At 47.3% G+C, this 21,891-nt stretch overlaps 3 protein-coding genes across 5 annotated transcripts; 1 reads left to right on the top strand and 2 right to left on the bottom strand.

Moving 5' to 3' along the window:
- Positions 1-140: 140 nt before the first annotated feature.
- Positions 141-4,973, top strand: LOC147159979 (sodium/hydrogen exchanger 9B2). The gene is made up of 13 exons (XM_086058504.1): positions 141-319; positions 423-522; positions 1,387-1,557; positions 1,640-1,782; positions 1,838-1,965; positions 2,028-2,109; positions 2,202-2,295; positions 2,367-2,473; positions 2,545-2,694; positions 3,465-3,573; positions 3,647-3,783; positions 3,883-4,057; positions 4,303-4,973. The coding sequence occupies exons 2-13, from the start codon at positions 423-425 to the stop codon at positions 4,377-4,379; spliced, it is 1,473 nt and encodes a 490-aa protein (XP_085914630.1). The 5' UTR covers positions 141-319; the 3' UTR covers positions 4,380-4,973.
- A 234-nt stretch (positions 4,974-5,207) lies between these two features.
- gp1ba (glycoprotein Ib platelet subunit alpha) lies at positions 5,208-9,011 on the bottom strand. The gene is made up of 6 exons (XM_086059042.1): positions 8,703-9,011; positions 8,204-8,299; positions 7,944-8,135; positions 7,747-7,842; positions 7,499-7,678; positions 5,208-6,903 (listed from the first exon to the last, which is right to left on the bottom strand). Exons 1-6 carry the CDS (start codon positions 8,859-8,861, stop codon positions 6,007-6,009), a joined length of 1,620 nt encoding a protein of 539 aa, XP_085915168.1. The 5' UTR covers positions 8,862-9,011; the 3' UTR covers positions 5,208-6,006.
- A 178-nt stretch (positions 9,012-9,189) lies between these two features.
- On the bottom strand, positions 9,190-21,670 carry LOC147159977 (kinesin-like protein KIF1C). Of its 3 annotated transcripts, none has more exons than XM_086059040.1 (26): positions 21,371-21,670; positions 20,109-20,224; positions 19,958-20,034; positions 19,811-19,889; positions 19,640-19,740; positions 18,900-18,965; positions 18,647-18,825; positions 18,328-18,439; positions 18,112-18,255; positions 17,955-18,033; positions 17,644-17,722; positions 17,425-17,573; positions 15,865-16,055; positions 15,578-15,657; positions 15,434-15,509; positions 15,017-15,096; positions 14,841-14,935; positions 14,208-14,291; positions 13,963-14,143; positions 13,809-13,881; positions 13,620-13,718; positions 13,385-13,546; positions 12,922-13,191; positions 12,636-12,749; positions 12,364-12,556; positions 9,190-11,870 (listed from the first exon to the last, which is right to left on the bottom strand). In XM_086059040.1, the coding sequence occupies exons 2-26, from the start codon at positions 20,212-20,214 to the stop codon at positions 11,176-11,178; spliced, it is 3,564 nt and encodes a 1,187-aa protein (XP_085915166.1). In that variant the 5' UTR covers positions 20,215-20,224; positions 21,371-21,670; the 3' UTR covers positions 9,190-11,175. The 3 variants fall into 3 exon arrangements, with proteins under 3 accessions (XP_085915166.1, XP_085915165.1, XP_085915164.1); XM_086059039.1 differs by having other exon boundaries at positions 17,955-18,030; positions 21,371-21,512; XM_086059038.1 differs by lacking the exon at positions 21,371-21,670 and adding an exon at positions 20,326-21,289.
- Positions 21,671-21,891: the final 221 nt, after the last annotated feature.

The raw sequence follows: 21,891 nt of genomic DNA, 5'->3' as shown, positions 1-21,891 counted from the left end.
TGTGTGTTTTTGTGTGTATGTGTTTGCGCATTACTGTTGTTTTTGTGTGTAGACATTCGTGTTTTTGTTTATGTTTGGGTGTGTGTTTCAACGAGTGTTTACACGCTTAGACAAGGAGAGAGATGGATGGAAGAACAACAAGGAAGGAATCCACAAAACACACAAGCACATACAAGAGGGGTCAAAGTGCAAGACTTTATTGTGTGTGCGCGTGTCTGTGTGTGTGTCAGAGTCACATACAGGTTACAGTGCATTGTGGTAGTAAAGGTCCAGAGAGATCGCTGTGGTGGCAACGACAACGGACTAGCTGGATGACACGGTGAGGTCTGCCGTGCACACACACACACAGACACACAGTAATTATGTGTGCGTGTGTGTGTGCGTGTGTGTGTGTGTGTGTGTGTGTGTGTGCGTGTGTGTAGATGTGTTCGTGCTGCGCCTCGTGCTGCGCCTCGTCCTTCAGCCGCTTGAAGAACAGATGTCCTCGACCGCATGGACTCTTCAACCTGATCATCACCAAAGGTGCCATCCAGCCAATATTGTGTGTGTGTGTGTGTATCTGTATGTAGCCTACGTGTTTATATTAGGGGTGTGAAAATGAGTGTGTTAGTTTTGAGTTAAAGTTCCTTTAACGCCAACCATTTTTTTTTAACGTGCGATTAATGACCGCCCCTTATTTGGAAAGCCTGTACTGGAGGAAATTCCAGTCGCAACGCAGCAGACACGTCCACATCAAAATTAGTATTTGAAAAGAAAAATGCACTGAGCTGTCACCAACGTCTTACAAATGCAATTATGCCATCTAGTGGCAGAAAAATGACCAACACAAATCAATACCACACTCGTTTTTTTACAGTACAGTACATCTTCTTAATTGTAACTCAATTTTATGAATTATTATGAAACTGTATCAAAAATGCAGCCATATTTCTATTAGTTTATTTTTTTCCGACTTTTATGTTAACAAGAGTATGAAACTTAGAAAAAATATTTTATTGTACATTTAGAATGAATATAAAATTTGCGATTAATCATGAGCTAACTGAAGTCATGCAATTAATTACGCAAAAAGAATGTATGACCTGACACGCCTAGTTTATGTGCGTGTGTGTGGTCTTATTTTTGTAACATAGTGGGGCCCACCCGTCAATGTGGGGCCATTTTGCTGGGCCCCACAAGTTTAGACCTCTTTTTGAGGGTCAAGACTTGGTTTTAGAGTTTAAGTTTGAATTGGGTTATGGTTGAGGTTAGGGTAAGGAATAGGGGTAGGCAATCATTTTTTATGGTTGGGGTTAGGGGAAGGGGCTAGGAAATGCATTATGTTAATGAGATGTCCCCACAAAGATAATAAAACAAACCTGTGTGTGTGTGTGCGCGCGCGTACAGCATGTGTGTTGGCGTTGCTCTTCGGCGCAGCGTGGTCAGTAACAGGAAGTGAGTGTTTACCGGGAGGGAGAGTATTCGGCGTTGTCATCATCTTCATTAGTGCCGTGCTGGGGGGGCGACTACTCGGGATGGTCCAGTTTCCTGGCCTGCCCCCCATCCCGCCACTGCTTGGTATGACCAGTCTGCCACACACACACACACACACACGCGCACACACACACCTGATGCTTTGCATGTGTGTGTGTTTACGCAGGCATGCTGCTGGCTGGTTTGCTCCTGAGGAACGTTCCATACGTGACGGACGCCGTTTACGTGGACGCCACCTGGTCCGCGGCTTTGAGGAGCGTAGCACTGGCCATCATCCTGGCCCGAGCCGGACTGGGCCTTGACCCCTCGGTACTGCACACACACGCGTATGCACACACACGTGATAACGGGGGTCTTCTTTCAGGCGCTGCGTCGTCTGAAGGCCGTGTGCCTGCGCTTGGCGGTCGGGCCGTGCGTCGTGGAGGCGTGCGTCGTTGCCGTGGTTTCGCACTTCCTGTTGGCTCTGCCCTGGGTGTGGGGTTTCCTGCTGGGGTACGTCTTGCGTGTAGGCCTGGTTGCGGACAAACACGTAACCCGTGCGCATGCGTGCGCAGGTTCGTCCTGGCGGCGGTGTCACCAGCCGTGGTGGTTCCATCCATGTTGCTGCTCCAGAAGGAAGGTTACGGAAGCGAGAAGGTAAGCAGATGGTTTTCCCGGACTAAAGTTCTACCGGGCTACTCCAAAGGTTCATCTGGGCTTCTAGTGAAGTTCTTCCGGGCATTCCGCAGGGCATCCCGACGCTCCTGATGGCTGCCGGCAGCTTTGACGACATTTTGGCCATCACGGGCTTCTCCACGTGTTTGGGCGTGGCCTTCTCCACAGGTTCGGATTCTGTTTACTTGGGCAGGGTTGAGTTTTGCTCTCCGTGCACACGTGCATGCCGATCTGCGCAGGTTCCACGTGGATGAGCGTCCTGAAGGGTCTCTTGGAGGTGGTGGGTGGTGTGGTGGGAGGCGTCCTCGTGGGCATCTTCTTGTGTTTCTTCCCCAGCGTGGATCAGGTGCGTATGGAAAACAGTTTGAGCATGTGGTCCATGTCCTTGATATCCGGCTGAAGGTGGCACTGGTGCAGGAGGATGTGGTGGTGACCAGAAGCTTCCTCCTACTGGGCTTCTCCATCTTCGCCGTGTTCTTCACTCAAGTGGTGGGAGCCTCCGGGGCCGGCGGCCTGTGCACCTTGGTTCTGGCCTTCCTGGCCGCGCTGGGTTGGCGCGCTGAAAAGGTAATAGATAGATTCTGCACACCTACTCTACCAACTAGTAGTGTAATCTGGAATCAATGGTTTCAACTAATCTCTAACGTCTTCTTGGATTAATAAAATCGCATACTTTGACCTGGCCTCCGCTGTAATAGACACCATACCTCGATTAGACGACCACTGATGTATCCCATGGGATAGCTTCTGGATGAATGGTTTGTGTCCGTACTCTCCCTGGTGATCAATTTTGGCTGTTACAGTTTCCTCCATTCTCAACCCTTTTGAAAAATAAAAAATCTCATACCATGGCCTCCACTCTATTAAACACCATACCACCACTGATGTAGCCAACGGCTTCAGCCCTCTTACTCCACATAGTGGTGACATTTAGCAGTCACAATTCCATCCATCTTCAAACCTTTGGAGGAATAACAAATGTCATGTGGTGGTCTCCACTCTAATAGATAGATAGGTAGATACTAAATCACATCGTTAGAAAAATTAGATGCCGTAACTCAATTAGACAACCACTGAGGTATCCTGCAACTTCAGCACACATACTCTACCTAGTGGTGAAATCTGGCAATTACAGTTTCACCCAACCTCTAACCTGTTGAGGAATACAAAACATCATACTGTGACCTCCTCTCTAAACACCATACCGCAATAAAATGACTGCTGATGCATCACATGAAAACAGCTTCTGGATGAAACATCAGCACACTGACTTTTTATAGTGGTGAAGTATTTCTGTATTTCTATCGGACAGCCAATGATATGGCGTCTCTCTGCAGGCGGAGGTGGCCGCCATATTGGGGAGGTGCTGGGACGTGTTCCAGCCCCTGCTCTTCGGCCTGATTGGAACACAGATTATCATAACAACGTTGAGCTCCAGCACTGTGGGTGAGAAGCACATCTGGCACAATAGAGGCAGCAACCTATCGCGTCGTGTTGACTCAGCTGCGGTTCTGTGCAGGTTTGGGTGTGGCTGTGATCGCAATCGGTCTGGTGGTGCGACTGACCGCCACCTTCGTGCTGGTACATGGCGCAGGCTTTGTGCTTAAGGAGAAACTCTTCATCGCCATCGCCTGGCTGCCAAAAGCTACGGTGCAGGTATTTCGCCCGATCTAGCTAGAGGTTAAAGTTCAGCACAGGTCCAGTGAAACTTGGTAACGGCAGTGGCCTCAAAACGTAAACCTACATGTGTAACAGGCAGCCATCGGTTCTACGGCGTTGGACACGGCGCGGGACGTGGGTGATGACACATTGGAGAAGTTCGGTTTAGACGTGCTAACGTTAGCTGTGTTAGCCATCTTGATCACCGCGCCCATTGGGGCACTGGGCATCGGCCTGGCGGGGCCACGCCTCCTGAGCCGGCAGGTCAAAGGTCAGCGTAGAATCTTTTATTGTAGGAATGCTAGTGACATATGGGAAAATATTTTTCAGTATTGCACATTTTCCATAACAAAATTTCCCAATTCTTGCAGATATTTTACAAATGTACTTGACCCTTCCATATTTTTCATAAAATTCTAACCAATTCAACTCATTCAAGACATCTCACTTGATGTCTTGACATGCCAAGTGATATTTTGCCTTTTTTTTTTGTTTTACACTTCTTTTTCCTGTTAGTGCCTGAGGCAGTGGGCGGAACATCTTCTCCGGTTGGGCAAGGTGAAGACCCTTGCATTTTTGAGAGCAGGCTATGATGACCTTTAACCCAAACAAATACTGACGACAGAGGACGTCTTCTGCACAATTGATTTTTCTGGTTGTGTTTGTATCTAAATAATTGTGTGTCTGGAATGTCTGCAACCAAGTCCGCCGATTTGTTACCAAATGGTGGAGATAATGAACATAATTACCCCAAGCATAATTTGGTGTCTTGGTAAAGAATTACACCCACCAGTGATAATGCAACAGATTCACTATGTCTGTTCATCCCATAAACAAGCGGATGTAATCATATGCTGTGTCTATAATATATGTCTACATTTTTTATTCTTAGGAGACTTTTGACTAAAGCAAACTAACAGACACCTCAGATCTCTTTTCAAGTATAAAATGTATGTCTCCCTTAATTAACTTTTTGTAATCGTATAAATCAGGGGTTCTTAAACTATGGGCTTATTACAATTTCAGATTTGATTGTGATTTATCATCACATAAATCTGACACCAAGTGTTTTTTGTTTGTTTGTTTGTTTTTAACAAAATTCATATATTACAGTAATACATTTTCTTTCAGAATAAAAACAATATACTTTTCTATAATACTGTCCCATGGTGTAAGGTACGGTTAAAAATAACATTCATGATATTATGTGAATAAAGTTGTATTTTTAAAAATCACTTGTTGAAATTACTTTTTTTTATTTAGGTTTTGAAAAGTACAACTTCATATACCTATATATTTTTTTTCTCTCGAAAATTGTCTTTTTTTTTAAATACGGTAAAAAGAGAGACGATATAATAATGTAAAAATAATTCACAAGAAGAGGCGGAAGTTCAGTTTAATGAATTGATTAGTGACGTTTAGGCATTCCACAAACCGGAAGTTGACCTCGACTGTCGCCATGTTGTCAACCACCGTCAAGACGCAAGGTAAAAACAAGAGACTATTTTAAGTTTCATTTGCTGCTTAGATGAATAGAATAAAGTTTTTTTTTTTTTTTTTTAAAGCCTAAAAAGCCACAAGTTAAGCTAAATAGTTGCGTGGACTCAAGTAAAAATATATCTTAAAAGTTCAAAAGTCAAAACAACGAGCCACCTGTTGGCAATCAATCGTCGACACACGGTGGCGCAATTTCATACATACAAACTCAAATGAAATGAAACTATGCGGTAGGTGGTGTCTTAATTAACCTGTTATCATTCCGACCACCCTTGAAATTATTTCATTTTTTAAATAAAAACAAACAAACAAATTATGAACTATTTTATAATAAATAGTACATGCATGGGGCTTTGGGTAGAGTCAATTTGGCTTAAAAAATAACACAATAATTATCTTCGAATACATTTTCACTAGCAGAGCTAATTGATCGGGATTTTTGTGGTTACATTTGTGTTATCTTTTGGTGAAATGTGAACCTTTCATGCTTTTTAGAATTTTTTTCTTTTTGGAATAGTCCGTAGTGTAGTATATTTTTTTATTATGTCATTTTCTTTTACATCCTGATTAATAAGAAGTTGTCATATAGTTTTTGACAAGATATTTTGCACTGTACTGTATAACTAGATTTAATTTAGCTGTCTTCATTTTAAATGTACATCGTGTATGAACCAATGAATCTAATTAGCATTAGCAATTTTGCAAACTGAAACTAAAGTGACATTAGTAAGTGGGCCAGCACTCCGGGGTCACGCTGGGTAGCTGTTGTGCCAGCCACGCGCCCACCACCCAATCTCGCTCCTCTCTCCCACCGTCCGGCCCCTCCCTCTCCTGGCGCAGAAGCACACTGAAGCGTTGCCTCCACTCCGCGCCATCCTGATGCTCGCCCAGTACATCACTCCATTGCTGCAGCGCCACCTGTGTCCCGGGAGCTCGGTGCAAGGTCGTCCTGTACACCGGGCCCCCTTGGACCATCTCCCCATCTTTGCGGCTCACAAAGAGGACAGAGCGATAAACTGCGGTCATGCCACCGTAGAGCCTCACCTGCTGGGCGCCGCCACCTGTCGCCAGCGCAGTGCTCAGTGGCTTGTACGCCCCCCTGTACAGGACCACTAGTCTCACTAGAGTCATGAGGGAACTCGCTGCCCCCAATGCACACAGACACACATTACCGGCAAACAACCACACACAAAACACACCGGCACCGGGCATGTGGCGGAGTGGAGTGGCGCCACCCTCGTTCCTCCCCGACCGCGGGTCCTCAGAGCTGGCGGGCGTTACAGCTGGGAGAGTGGCGGGAAGAGTTGCAGTTAAAGTTGTAAGAAGTGACTCGGTGGTAGGAAGTGATGAAGTTGGAGTCGTAGGGCGCGACGCGGTGGTTGTGGTGCCAGAGTGGTCAGGAAGTGAAGTGCTGGAAGTGGTCACTGCAGGCTGCCTAGCAACAGGCCCATCGCCCCTGGCACCCTCACTCTCCCACTCCGAACCCTCGGTGACACTGCTGGTGACGCTGGGCGGTAGAGGGGTGGTAGCGGTCTGTGGCGTCGTAGAAGGCGGACACAAGTCATCCTGGTCCACATCAATGACGGCTCGACCTTTGGATCGCTGAGGCGAGTGGCACACCTGCAAGGCCAGAGCCAGTTTTGACTTTTAATGGAACGCACATGCCTCACGTATGGCACAAGCTGCAATTACAAATCGCAAGTAGAGAATCCCATTTCTGTAGAAATTGTACGCGAGTGGAGAAGAAGGGACACTAACAGAAATGCTGTGCAATTAATTGGATTGGTGTCTTGGAGTTGGACTGGTTTGAATTGGCCGGAATCGGAAGCTGTGCAAGGACGGGGTAAATTACTAAATACAATATCACTTCATGAGAAGTTGGAGAATACAGTATGAGAGTTATTTTCATGTGCAGGGTATTGGGTTTGCTCTGTTGCTTAAGTACTGTAGCGCTACAACAGCCGACACTTTTCTATGACGTCATCTTTGTGCCTCACATTCCAGGCATAACTAATGAACAATAATCAATCCAACTGTTACATTAGTGTAACAGTTGAATGCACTATTTTTTTCGGTATCAGATCGGGACTTGGTATTAGCAGATACTCAAAATCAAGTGACTGGGACTCAGACTTGGGTGCAAAAAATGATCCGAACATCCCCGGTTTAAGACATTTACAAAGAGGAGGTAAGTTTGGTACGTGGGGAGACAAACCAAACTCCTGGGGTCTCTCGAGATGATCTTGCCGTCGCGCACGTAGAAGTTGAAGTAGAAGTCTTCCAGGTACGTGTGCAGGTACGTCAGGCTGCATTCACACGCCCACGGGTTGGCCGAGAGGTACAGGTAGGGCACGTCCTCCCTCGGGTTGAACCAATCGTCCGGCAGCTCGCTGATCTGAGGAGGAAACGCAGGAAGTGGAGGGCACTCAGACGTCTCGCACAATCTCGTCTCTCTTCTCCTACCTGGTTCGTTTCCAGGTAGAGTGTTTCTATGGCAACCAGAGGGCGGAGCAAGTGGGGTGGCAGAACCCTGATGCGATTGGACGTCAGGTCTAGGATCTGACAGGAAGGATGTGTAAGGAACAGGCAAAAAAAATTAATAATTTTCATGTTGCTTTTTGTATGACTTGAAAAGATCTCCACCACGCTAACACGCGAACCTCCAACTTGCTGAGCCCGGCGAACGTGTCATCGTTCAGAGACTCGATGGCGTTATTGTCCAGGTAGAGATTTGTTAGGGTGGGGCAGGCGGAGAAGGCCCTGTCGGCCAGAGATGTGAGGCGGTTGTGTCCGAGTCGGAGGACGCTGAGACCTGGCAAAAGTGGCGCGGCGCTCGATATCACCTGATCCACCTGAAGGGGACAGCGAGGTGGATTTTAGTGAGGCGCAACCTAGTCACGTGACCCATGGGGTCGGTTACCTCGTTGGCTGTCAGGTCCAGCTCGTACAGCTTGCTGAACATCTGGAAGGATTCCCAGGACAGGCTGGAGAACTGGTTCCTGGGAAACAAGAGAACCTCACAAGGGAAGAGATTAAACTGTCAAACAGGAAGTAGGAAGTGTGTGCAATAACCAGCATCTAGTGGTCGCGCAAAAGAAGAGATACAGTATTTCGTGACATTCATGAAACAGTAACGGACAAGAACCAAAACAAAATTAAGATTTTGACATAATCTGAAATGGTCTAGTCACACCTGACACTTGAGGACACTAACGAGTCACATAACACTCGGGAGAGAAAATAACTCCTCAATTTGGACATTTTCACTTCGGGTTTAGCTTTTGTGAGATACTGTTGGTGCCTTGAGACTACTGTGCAAAATAATCCAATGTCACTGGCATAGATATTCTAACAAAGATACCCGATGCACATAAAATCGAACTTTTGCCTCATTTTACCAGAAGTCGTGGCACGGTTACCTCGATCGTGGCTTGGAGACCCGCAGGGATGCCGCTGAGACCGGCCGCCGTGCAGTTGAGCCGCTCTCTGTGGTCCGCATCCCGGTCACTATGGCAACCGCCTATGGACTTAACTGCGGTGACGATGGCGCACAGGAGGACAGCCAAGAAGAGCTTCATGCTGAAGGCGACGCTCAAACAATGCCAGTGAAGCACACTTGGAAAGTATGCTTGCACATTTGTGAGAGTGCGTGTGTGTGTGTGTGCTTTTGATAGACAGTTGCTCACACAGGAAGTGTGTTGCCTGATAACGTCTTATCCTGTTGTGGAAATTGCATACGAATGCTCAAGCGCTGAAAACAAGTGCTTCAAACCAGCTGATCAACTCAATAAATAAAATGTCTTCATTTAATTAGCAATAAAGTTGGCGAATATATCAAGATTATAAATAAAGTTGCAGAATATAGCAATATTAGTATTGAAATCCCGTGACACAAAAACACACACATTGAAGTTGTAGTGTTTATTGGGGTCCAGTCTTTTGAGGTGTGGGGGTTGAAGACTGCAAAATAAAATTTCAGAGACGACAAAACAAAAGCTTGTATAGGAGCCAAACAATCTTCACTTTGTGACTCTAAACACGCGCGCGCACACTCACATACACATTGATAAGCAGCACCCAAGAGAATCTCCCATTTGAAAAGACGCAATGATAATAATTATAATAATAATCAAATGAATAATAATGTGAGTGAGGATGAGGTTAGAAAGCACACAGAGGGGAAAAAAAAAAGTTACACTAAAGGTGTGGTCATCATTTCCCATCGTGCTCAGCAGGGACACGGCACTTGTAGATCCCGCCACTGACTAACATGACAATGGGGTGAAAAAGCAGAACACCTCAAAAGAAAAAAACTGAATAATGAAAAAAATAACAAATAAAACTACGACTGCACCTTTTAGCTCCCAAATTAAAAAAAAACCTTCCAAACCATGATTCCATGAGCTTTGCAGCATCTTCTTCTAAAAATCCACAACGTTCACTTTCGCAATCCAGTTATCGTCCTGACTTTCTCAATGTCCCGCAGCAGTCCATCTCAACGTACACAAAAACAGCATCAGCATCTTTGGTTTGACTGGTTAGCAGGCGGCTAACCTGCTAACTTTGGAAGCCATTCTGTACATAATATCGTTTGTCTTCCTAATTGTACATAATGTTGTCGGTTTGTTCAAGCGCTTTCCCGATGCTACGTTAAGCCCCATCCCCGTAGCCTTAGCATGATAAGACTACTAGCGTCTTGGGGGGGGGTAAAAAAAGAAAACAAAAAAACAAGCTAACAGCAGTAAGCCGCAGGAGTGATAACATAACCACCATCAAGTCAATAAAACAGCTTGCACGCACATGACCTGTATCCATGGCAACAGTGTACACTCACACACACCAGTAATCCCCCGTATTTTCGCGGCTCACCTTTTCACTTTTTTTTTTCTTTCTTTTTTTGAGGAACATCTCTTCCAATATTTGTGGTAACAATCTCCTATTTGCAGCTTTCAGACTTTGTGTTCTTTGTGGGTGACTAATATGGCACCAAAACCCTGGATAATAATAATTGACAGCTGCTCACACAGGAAGTGTGTTGCTTGATAACGCGTTAAGTAGAAATTATGATAAAGTGACATCGAAACTGTCAAGATTTTCATGTGTCGAGAAGTAACAAAACTTTAGCACAGGTTGTTTGTGGAAACTCCGGGGACTTAAACATTTAAAAAAAAATACAAGTAATCTGTCGCACCCAATAGTTTAGCTGTGACTAATGTAAATCATTTAGTGCAACCTGAAATGTTTAACTAATTTCCTAAGGTGAAGCAAACCGGTCATTTCAAGTGGTCCAAAATTAAAATAATGACGTTGGCTTTATTAGTTATTGCAAATAATCCTTTAAGTTGAACCCGTTTTTACTTCATGTAAACAATTTGTAAATGTTGGAACAAACTCATATTCACACCGAAGCAATTCCAAGTCTTCATTGAACCTAATGCACATTTTTGGAATGAGGGACGAAAACCGCAGCACCAGGAGAAAATCCAGGCAAACCCTCGTTCCCTGAACTGTGAGGCAGATGTCCTAACGAGTCACCACTTGCAATAATTGCTTTGCTTATTACTCTAAATTACTTTACATGAATGAAAAGATTACGTTGCACTAAATCAATTATTTACACAAGTCAAAGCTAAAATATTAAATGTAAGTTAATCCAATGTTGTTTTAAATTTTGTGTGTGTGCATTTTTGCTCTTCTGACGTGTTTTTGGATCCTAGTTTGCGGTTTAAACTATGACACTAGTCAGTTCTAAACTTTTTCAGGGGGGGGGGGTGCGTGTCAATGGCTTGCCATTTTACATGATTCGTAACAGGGCCGCTGGTTCCCACAGCCTGTGAATTGCGAGGGTTTACTGTATACAGCATGTAGGAGTAGCAAATCCAGGGTCAAAGTTCAGAGGTCAGAGTGGGCTTGCTGGTTGTTGAGGTCCGGCTCGCTGAATTGTCGTCTCATGCGCGGCGGAGGGGTAGTGAATCCCCACCCGGTCAGGGGCGGACCCAGGAGGATTTGAGCGGGAGGGGGCGGGGCGGCGTGGTAGTTTGGGAATGGTCCATTGTGGGCATTGTAGTACGGATGATGAAGATGATGATGAAGATGAGGAGGAGGAGGGGCAGGATGGTGGTTGTAATGGAAGCCCGCGTCACCTCCCCCCCGCTGTCCGCCTGGCCCGGGCGATGGCCCCCTCCTCTGTCTTGGTCTTCCTTGGTGAGCCCCGCCCCTTTGGTGGTGCTCATTGCCGCTGTAATTACCATTACCGGGTGCTGAGCCGTCGAATGAGTTTCGCCGGTAGCGCTGCTGCCGCTGGTTGCCTTGGTTCCACTGTTGCCAGGCACGTTGCGGGCTGGGGCTGCGAATGCGCGGAGGCGGGGCCTGGAAAGTGGGGTCCGGGGTCCCCTCTTCCCCTCCTCCTTCAGCTCCTCCCCTCTCCTCGCCAGGGAGTCCCCCCTCCCCTAGACCCAGCGCCTGCAGGGCGGCGCTGGCCGGTCCCCAGGAGAAGCGGTGCGCCGGGTTGCTCTTGAAAGGGAACTTGAGCTTGCAATCTTGGGGTGGGATGAAGCGGCCCGTCCCCGGGAGGTGCACGGTTTGACCTGCGAGGGGCGATTAATGAGTTAGGCCACAAACAAAAAAGGTTTTCCAATTATTTGCAAGCAATTGGTGCCCACAATGACATCAGCTTATCATGTCACACGCACGCGATTCATCAGCATGACCGCCATATTGGATGTGGCAGATCTACCTCATAATAGTGCAGGTTGACCAATTAAATTTCCAATATTTCATCTGTGTCTATCATAAATGTATATGTCACGTGTGAACTTTGTGGATAAGGAGCACCAATTACGTTGGACCAATTCTGATCAGTTGTTTCGGTAGTCAATGATTGACATCGATTTAATGACGATCAGTGAAGAGAGAATAGCAGAAAAGATTCCCCTCTAAAAGCTTAAGCCTTCTGTTTCCCACTCTCTGCTTTATTATAGGAGAACCTACATGGCATGACAAATGTTAAAAAAGCAACTGAGTATAGGGATACCCGACAAAATGTTTTGTAACGTAAGCAGCACATCAACGAGTTCTCACCGGGTTCGCTTTGGTTGAGACCTCGCAGCTTCTTGCTGATGTTCTGCTGCTGCAGGTTGACGATCCTCTGCTGTTCCTGCTTCAACCAGCGGAGGCGCCCTCTTCTGAATGCCGGGTCCTCCTCCATGAGACGCTGCACTCTGCCCTCCCTCTCTGGAGCCACGCCCACTTCTTCGCTGTCCACCTCCTCACTCTGCCAGAGGCGAAGATGGTCAGCGTTGAGTGGAGACGGTTAGCACCATCGTAAGACGGCGTTGCCGCCGGCGTGTTACCTGGTCATGCGCGGCATCCTCCACCTTGACAGGGATGACGCTCTCCATCTTAATCATTCGATCACGCAGCGATTTGATCTCCTCGTCCTTCATGTTGTTCTGCAGCTTCACTTCCTGTAAGTGCCATCATGTGACATCACGCCGTGAGTTTATATGACCAAAAACATCAAATATAACTATATGAGTTTTTACTTTGTAACTGTATAAAGTTCAGGCAGTTATACGGGGCAAATCTGCCACATCCAATGTGGCGGACATGCTGACATATACCAGCTTCTCATCTCACCTCCAAGATATCCGTCAGCTTGTCGATGTGAGCCTTCAGGTTGTAGGCCGCTCCCCCTTCGCCGGCCTCTCCTCCTCCTCCCCCCTCCTCCGAAGGGGGGCTCCTCTCCTCCCCGATGCCCACAGTGTCACACACGTCCTGCGCCACCGCCTTCCAGCTGTCCTTCTCGTTGGCGTCCTTCTTGGCGTACATGCGGCACAGCTCCTTCATCTTGACAATGGCCAGCGCCTCGATCTCCTGGCGGGAGTGGCGGAAGTCTCCCAGCGCCACCTGAGGAGAAGCCACGGCGCTCTGTAACTTTCACTAACAACCAGGCTCAACTTCGCGCCTCCCCAACATACAAAGCTTGTCTTGCAGTCAAGATGGACATACTTCTCTGACGCCAATTACTACTTTCCTATTAGCAATATGTGTTTGTGTCTGAGTGCTTGAATACGTGCGCTAGCGAGTGAGTGAGAACGACCTCGTAGCAGATCTCTTTGACAGCCTGCAAGCGAAGATCCTCCATGGTGACGCGCTTTGGGTCTTTGCTGATCCTCCTCCTCTGAGGAATCTGATAGACTCTTTGTGGCTCCCTCCTCTTGCCACTGCTCGGAAGACCGCAACGCTTCACGATGGACTGCACCTGACACACACACACACACGGTCAGCAAAAGAGGTGACAGACAGACAGGTGACACAAATGTCTGGTACTGTACCTTGTTGGCAGGTAGTTTCTCTCTGAGGGAGGAGATAAGTCTCCAGCTTTCCTCGCAGGAGCGTTTATCGGAATCATCTCCACTGTCGCTATCCGCATACTTATACACACACAGAGGCACAGAGGGTCAGAGGTCAAGTGTGTGGTGTGGTGGTGACGATGATGATAATAAAGAAAAAGTGGCGCGCACCAGCCGCTGTTGCTCCAGCAGCAGGTCAGCCTCCTCCTTTTCCTTGCGGTACTGCGTCTCCATGTCCTGCAGCCTGTGTCAATCATTACCTCCGTCAGCTGTCAATCAAAGCCACGATCGCAGCATGGGGTCAGAATGTCAGAGGCAGGCGTACCTCTTCTCCATGTCCAGTTTGATATCAATGCCTTGTTTCTCCAGGAGCTCCCTCTGAGCGTACGTCCAGTCCTCCGGCTCCCCCTGCTGCTCAGCCGTGACGCTGCGCTCCCGCTCCAGCCGCGCCTGCTCCGGGTGGTTGAAACGGAACACGTGGTTCTTGCCCATCACGATGCGGTTCCCTGGGCGAGAGAAGGCGTCAGCGGGCCGCGCCGTTCTCATCGTTCCGATGTGTGGCGAGCTTACCTTGCTTGAGGACAACAGCCTCTGCGATCTGCTTCCCGTTGACGTAAGTCTCTGCCCCCACAAGTGGCTCCAGAGTGACCACCACTGCAAAAAGAGACACCGCGAGGCTTGCAACATTCCAGCAATTTTCAAACTTGGAAACTTTTCATGGGAATAAATTTACAAAATTTAAGATTGGCCCTTAATAGGGAAATGAAATGGAAATGAAATGGAAAATTGCCATTTTGGAATACAGTAAACGCCCGCCCGAAGGACACTGCCACAAGATGGCGCCAAAGCAACATTTTAATATTTGACATGGTTTTGGCTTGAGCACATATAATAAACTCGGTCAGTTTTTCAACAAAAAACAAAGGGTAGGTTCTAAAAACAATCAACAAATATGCAAATTTGCAAACAGGTTCACTGTACTTCCAAAATTCTCCAACGTATTCATTAACCAGAAACTTTCTGTAGCTGACTGGAAATTTGGCATCCCTTTGCAACCCCTAGACACAACTACACGCCACAAAGTCAACTAGATACAATACCTGACACACGTCCTGGCAGCTTTTAGACACAAATAGACACACAAGAGAGAGAAAGTCACACAAACACGCAAACACCCACACACACTGTTTTGCTCAGGCTTACCTTCTCCTTGCTGGTTGGTCTCACTCACAAACACACAGTGGATCTCCTTGATGAAGTGACCAGACAGCTTGATGTCCACGTCTTGCTGTCCCACTCTGACATGCACACAGAGACACACTTTAGAATGTCTCCTCTTCTTTTAGGTGTACACGACCATGAGGAGAAGAAGTTCCAACCTGGTGAAACCTTCCTTGATGTAGTACAAGAGGCACTCGGACATGAGAGGGTCCTCGTTCAGGTTGACCAGGTGAGGAGTCTAAACACAGACACGCACACTGTGAACCTTTCAAAATGAAAGCCCGAGTTATGTGCCGTCTAATGATGGGTAAAGGAACAAAAAAGATCAAGGTTGTTTCTCAACCTTTTTTTAATATCAATATTTGGACCAATTGAAGAGAGAGATTGCAGTATTATTATTATTTATTTTTTTAGCAGAGACAAAAGACGTGACAGACAAGCAAAAAACCAGCAAAATCCCCATTGAAGTAAAATCAGATAATTTCCTATAATGAACTTGATGATCTCTCACCGCGCACCCACATGGTTGGGAATCTGGTTTAGTCGGTGTGTACATGTCATGGATAGTCTCTCACCCCTTTAGGAGAGAAGACGCCAAGAGTCCCTCCATCTTCTTTAATGGACACGCCCATCTCGGCCAAGAGCGACTCTCTGTGATGCACGCACACGATTACAAAGTGAAGAAAAAGTTGGGAGTCGTTCCAACGAACTCGACTCACCTCTCCAAACGAATGGATTCCGTCTTCCTTAACTTCTCCTCCCAAGTCTCGTTGAGTTCTGCCATGATCTTCTCGGTCTCCTGAAACACGCACACACACACACACACACACACACACACACACACACACACACACACACACACACACACACACACACACACACACACACACACACACACACACACACACACACACACACACACACACACACACACACGCACATGAGAGAATGTTTGTATGTTTCTGCTGTGACAGCATCATCATCATCATCATCATCATCATCATACCAGCAGTCTCTCAGCTGCTTCCTCTTTACTGATGGTCTCCGTGGCAACCTCGACCTCCCCAGCAGGAAGATGATTGACATCCGCTGACTCAAAAACACCTGAAGAGGCGGAGTCTTTAGGATCGGCCGTCCCATTGGCTGTGATAGTCAGTGGTGAGGACACGCCCCCAGAGGAGGAGCCACTGTTGTTGGCTAGAGAGTCGGGGGGAGGGAGTTCACATTACTTTTTGGGAATGTCAAGGCTGACGGGCATGCACACATCTGTAAATACCGGTCTGTAAACATAGAGCGCGCACGCACGCACACGCACGCACCCCCCCCCCCCCCCCACACACACACACATACACGTACGTGTACATGCAGAACATGGTTGAAACTTGCGGCCTGGGGCCAGATCCGGTTTGCCACATTTTTTTGTGGCCTACGAAAGAAAATAGTGTTTCTAGGTTTTTTGCGAACTGGCAGAAAACTTACCAAAATTGAAATTCCTCACTTTTGTAGCTATTTCAAGCATTTTGCCACAAAATTCCATCACATGAATTGAAAAAATAGTTGTATACTTAAAATATTTGGTTGTCACCGTTTTCCATGACTCATATTTGTTGTCTTTAAATACTCAAATTGTACCTTCTCATACGAGTGCCCCACTTGAATTTTTTTCCTTGTTTCTTTTTTTATTTGAAAATGGATATAATATACACCAGGAGTAAATTGAAGACAGAATGAATCAAAGGTGCTCAAAATCCAGCCTGGGGGCCATTTGTGGCCTACTGCATATTCTCATTTGAACCACCACAAATCTCAGAATGATACAAGAAAAAAATAAATGTTGAGCAGTGTCACGTTTGTTGAAAAAAAAAAAAATAATTACAAGACGGCACATTGATTGCTATTTTTTATCATTATTATTATTATAAAATGTAATTGTTGCACTTTTTTTTTTATTGTCACAGAAATAATGCTATAACATACCATACATTCTATTTAGTATTTTTAAAACGTAGAATGTGACAAAATATTGACTGTTTACTTTTAAAAATAAAAAAATCTAAAATATATAATACATTTTGAATGTTAACGATACCAGTAAAACTCATAACTTTATTATGCCTTGCCACTAATAATAATAAATCCCCCCTCCTCCATTCAAAACATTCTTTTAACATACGTTAACCTCCAATATTGGCTTGCTTTTTAGCAATTTCCTAAACATCTCCACTTCCATTTTTTCCTGTCTGTGGCCCTACTTTGGACATCCCCCAATTGAACACCTGTCACGGTACCACTGTACAGCATATACAGAATAATAACAATAGAATCCCCGGGAAATTGTGTACACGTCATAATATGACGAGGTGATTATACAGCCATAACGACCCTATAAGGGAAACTACGATGTGGCACACAAGGAAGTAAGATTTTGACGCCGTCAACATTGAACAATATGACACGCGCACAGAGCGTGATGTGGAGACATTGAAGCAGTGTAGCTGAGCCGTGTGGAATGCGGTGATCACGGACGATGGAATGCGGCGAGCACAGACGATGGAATGCGGCATACCCTGGTTGAGGATGAGCTCGTGCAGGCCCTGCGCGAAGAGGAGGCTCCGGAGTCGCTCCACTTCCCCTTTCAGCTCTCGGATCAGTTTGGCGTTGGGGTCTTCGTTGATGATGGCGTTACAGCGGATCTGCTTGGCTCGGTCGGCGTACCTGCAGCGGCGGCGGTCAGGTCAGGTCAAAGCGGATGAAATCCAAGGAAGGAAGCGCGAGGAGCTCTCACCTCAAAGTGCTGAGCGTTTCTTCGTAGTTGATGTCGGCAGGACTTAGAGCGGCGATCATGGCCGTGCGAGAGTTTCCACCTGAAAGCATAAGAAAATACATGAATTTTCAATTTTAGACATGACTTTTTAGATTTTAGACCATTTTTGACTGAAATATTGCCCAAATATGTTTTGATGATTATTTGACTCTAAATAAATATGATCTGAGCCTAAAATTGTAATGTCAAAAATAGGACATTTTGATGTTTGGATTGAAAAACAAATGACAAAAATAATCAACGCTTTTCCCACTTGTGCTGGGGTTGCTCACCCAGATTCTCCTTGAGGAGCCACGTCAGCACCGAGTCTCTGTAGGGAATAAAATCGCTCTTCTTCTTCTTGCTGCTCTGCTGCACCACCACCAGTGACGGCAAGATGAACATGATGAAAATGAAGGGGATGAACTAAAACAAGTTGAGCATTCGTACCATGTCGGCCAGAGCAGAGATGACTTTTCCCAATGTGGTGAGAGATTTATTGATGTTTGCTCCTTCCTTGAGGCGGGTGCCCTTGGCCCCCGAGGAGTCGGCGCGTTCGCTCCCCGCCAGGTCCACTAGACTGATCTTGCTGACCTGAGAAGACGCACGCGCTCATGTCAAGTGTGCGCGTGGCGGCGCATCAAGTCGTACAACGCGTCCTCTCACCTTTTCTGTGTCCAGCTGGGTCATGAGATCTCGGCGCCGCTGGCTGAAGACGATGGTGAAGACGGCGTGCGAGCGCGATGACGTCTCGTTCATGTTGGTGGCCGCCACCGTCCTGTCGGTCCCGTCGGATATAAACACTCAATCACAAGGGCCGGAAAGAGTGTACGTACACAAAGACCGGCTTGATCAAGTTGGCCCACTGTTCGCCATATTGAAAGTGTCACAGCTGCCAATGGACTGAACTTAACATTAACACACTCAATATGGTGGTGACATTTGTGTACGATTCCAATGCGGGGTCTACCAACGCACGACTAACCGGGCTTTGTTCCCGGCATCCATCAGGTCCCGAATGTCAGGGAATCCCGTCACAGCCAGTTTGGACAAATCCTCCACATACGGTCCCAGGATGGGGTGCTCCCTCACCCGCAAAGTCCCCTGGGACTTTGGGTTCAACAGGTCCCGGACACGCTCGCAGTAGATCTCCATGTAGGACACCTGCGGTGGGATTACTGTCAGCCAAGCGTGTGCTTCCGACAGAAACGTACAGGAAGGTGGGAAGGGGGGGTTACCTCCACCGAATAGGTCAGATCGGGATCTGCGTTGGCCCCGGTCCGCTGGAATAAGTCCTCACACAGCTGAAAACACATGCACACACATCAACAATTCTGGCAAAAGGACTTACTTACACTCATGCTGCACTTTGTAACAATTTGACCAAGAATATATTTACAATAGCTTTTTTATTTTTTTTAACCATTTATATATTTTTGACACACATACATTCGAGCGTATTTGCAGGCTAAAATGCTACAATCTTATCATTTTTTCCCCCCATAATGCCACAGGGTATTGACTTTTGCGTGCGCATACCAGTCAGACTGAGTCATTATGGAGAAAAAAAATATGAATAAAAATCATGCACTGCAGACATACTAAATCATAAAAACTACCAATAAAAAGTGTTTATTCACTTAATTTTCAAATGATAAAAAAACCCAACTTTTTTTTCTTACTTGTGCATGAGCAAGTCAATACCCGGTGGCATTATGGGAAAAATGCTACGTTTTTAGCATTGAGACCACAAGTACTGTACATTTTGGACGTACTTGCAAATACATTTAAATTAAACGTATTTGCAAAAAGGTTCGAATGTGTTTTCCAGTCAAAAATGTTTACTCCACTTGGCAGTTCCACACTTTTGTACAAAAAGTAACAGTAAAAATCCAGTTTTACTCTCAAATTATATACGATACCCATTGAGATAATTTGGCAGAGATTGTCTGTATGGGGAGGTCACGTGTTAACCTACCTGCGGAATGATGCCTTCCTGCCCCGTCTCCTGCTTGCCCATCATGGTGTAGCTCTTCCCTGCCCCGGTCTGGCCGTACGCAAAAATGCAAACGTTGTAACCTGCGCCAAACAAAATGATGAGTCCTCGCTTTTTGCTGTGACGTCGGCGTCGTCATGGCCAACGGGTCACCTTCAAAGGCGTGCAGCAGCATCTCCTCGCCGATGTCCTGGTACACCTGACGTTGGCTCGCAAAGGTCGGCTCGTCAGCCTGAGCACACATGCGCACGGTTGATATGGTGTGTGCGTGTGTGTGTGCCTGCATGTGTGTGACATTACCGTGGTGTGCGACCAGTAGGAGTGGTCAAAAGTGAAGTTCTTGGCCGCATCTTTGGGCTGTTTAGGGTTGACGATGCCTGAGATGGCAGTACAAAAGTGAGCGTGTGTGTGTGTGTGTGTGTGTGTGTGTGTGTGCGTGTGCGTGTCTTACAAGTGGTGTTGCCCTGCATCTGGATGACACACTTGGCGTTACGCCCCGTCTCCCTGGCGTTGAACGGGCGGACGCGCACCACCACCTTGACCGAAGCACCCGCCATCTCAGCCAACCTTTGGACAGTCAATCAAAAAGCCAAAGGTTAAAAGTCGTCCAGGATTTCTTTGAGCGCCGCTTCTTCCTCTTTCCCCATTGCCGCCTCGCTGATTGCTACCTGGTTCGACGTGGCGCTTCCCACGCCCTGGCCTCAGGCCCCCGCAGTCACCTGGTGACAATCTTGCACGTGCGTTTGTATGTGTATTGATCAGTGAGGTACAAGTCATGAAGATCAGCCCGGTCACAACAACATGCAGCTAAAAATATACTCACGCACGCACACATGTGCACACACACATTGCTGGGATGCCAACGGAGCGCCACTTTAGCCACACACGCTAACTTTAGCAACAACTCGAGCACATTGGCCACCCGCCGGGATGAATCGGCTTCAGTGTTGTGGGAAGAATATTTGCCACGCTTTTGTCCTGTCACAGCGTCCAGCGGTTGCCACGGCAACGCAATCCGAGTACACAAGCCATGGGTTAAAATCATTGATATTCTCCACTGATGGGCTCATACCACATCTCGGGTCCATCAAGATATCTATCAGTCCACACAGGAAGGCCAAAAGCCCAAATTCCAACCTGGAACCTTAGAACCGCCATGCTGATTGATTAGAAACTACAGAGGAACACAATGTGTTCGCATTTTAGAAATATTCCCACCCTGCCCCCAGCTGGGAGATGCTGACTTTGGGTGAGAGGCGGCGTAAACTCTGGACTGGTCGGTCGCAGGGCACATATAAACAAACAAGCGTTGACACTCGCTGATGGACAATTTCAGGACTTCGCATGTTTTGGGAATGTAAGAGAAAGCCGGTAACTCCACGCACGACAGCCCAAATGGAGGTTCGAACCCACAACCTCTGAAATACAAGCTATTGTGTTAATAACACGCTTATATAACAGACTCACCGTCTGTGACGTCATCAACTCTCAATTCTACCTGACTCGTGTGCGTGTGTGTGCGACTGTGCGTGTGATTGGAAGTGTCGCGAATCTCGCGATCGCCTCACGCGACCACCATGTCCGGAAGCCGCCGCGCGCTGCTTCCGCTCCTGGCCTGTCGGTACCGGGACACAACGTCATAAAGTTGGCGACGGGCGCTCCCGTCACGCTCGGACACGCGGGCCGAAAGAAAAAGTGATACGGAGGACTTACGGCGTGACGGGGCTGACGTCACCGTCCGCTGGAAAAGTTGCTGGCCGGCCGAGCGCAAGACTCGGAGGGCTGGAGACCCGGCGGCCTGGAGACCCGGCGGCGGCGATTCTGGGCGCCGGCGACCCTCGGCGCTCCGCCGCTGTTCCGCGCGTCGTCGCCGCGGTAAACAGCGGCCAAGGTGGACTTTGGAGAGGGGAAAATGGAGTTGGAACAACAGGAAGGAGACGGGGGAGGGGGGGAGCCTGGCCGGTGGCGTGGCCGCGCGGCGGGTGCGTGCCTGAGCTGGCGGGCGCGTTCACGACGCACTGCCTCGAGACCCGCGTAGGCCCGCCCCATCTCCAGGAGGAGTCGAGTTACTGCCAGAACCGGAATGGTTGGCTTTTATTCTGAAACGCTACATCACTTTTGCATAGAATTTAATGGGTACCATCCTGCGAGAGGCAGCTTCGCACTTTTCTTGCCTAAATTGAGCAACTTTTCAAACTACCCCTGCAAACTCACTCCCACAAACAAGGCCCTAG

This window comes from Leptonotus elevatus, chromosome 17 (genome assembly GCF_054856555.1).
Source record: "Leptonotus elevatus isolate MCC_2025b chromosome 17, RoL_Lele_1.0, whole genome shotgun sequence".
NCBI classification, from domain to species: domain Eukaryota; kingdom Metazoa; phylum Chordata; class Actinopteri; order Syngnathiformes; family Syngnathidae; genus Leptonotus; species Leptonotus elevatus.
Note: the sequence above shows the minus strand (reverse complement) of the source record. Positions and strands in the feature narration are given on the sequence as shown.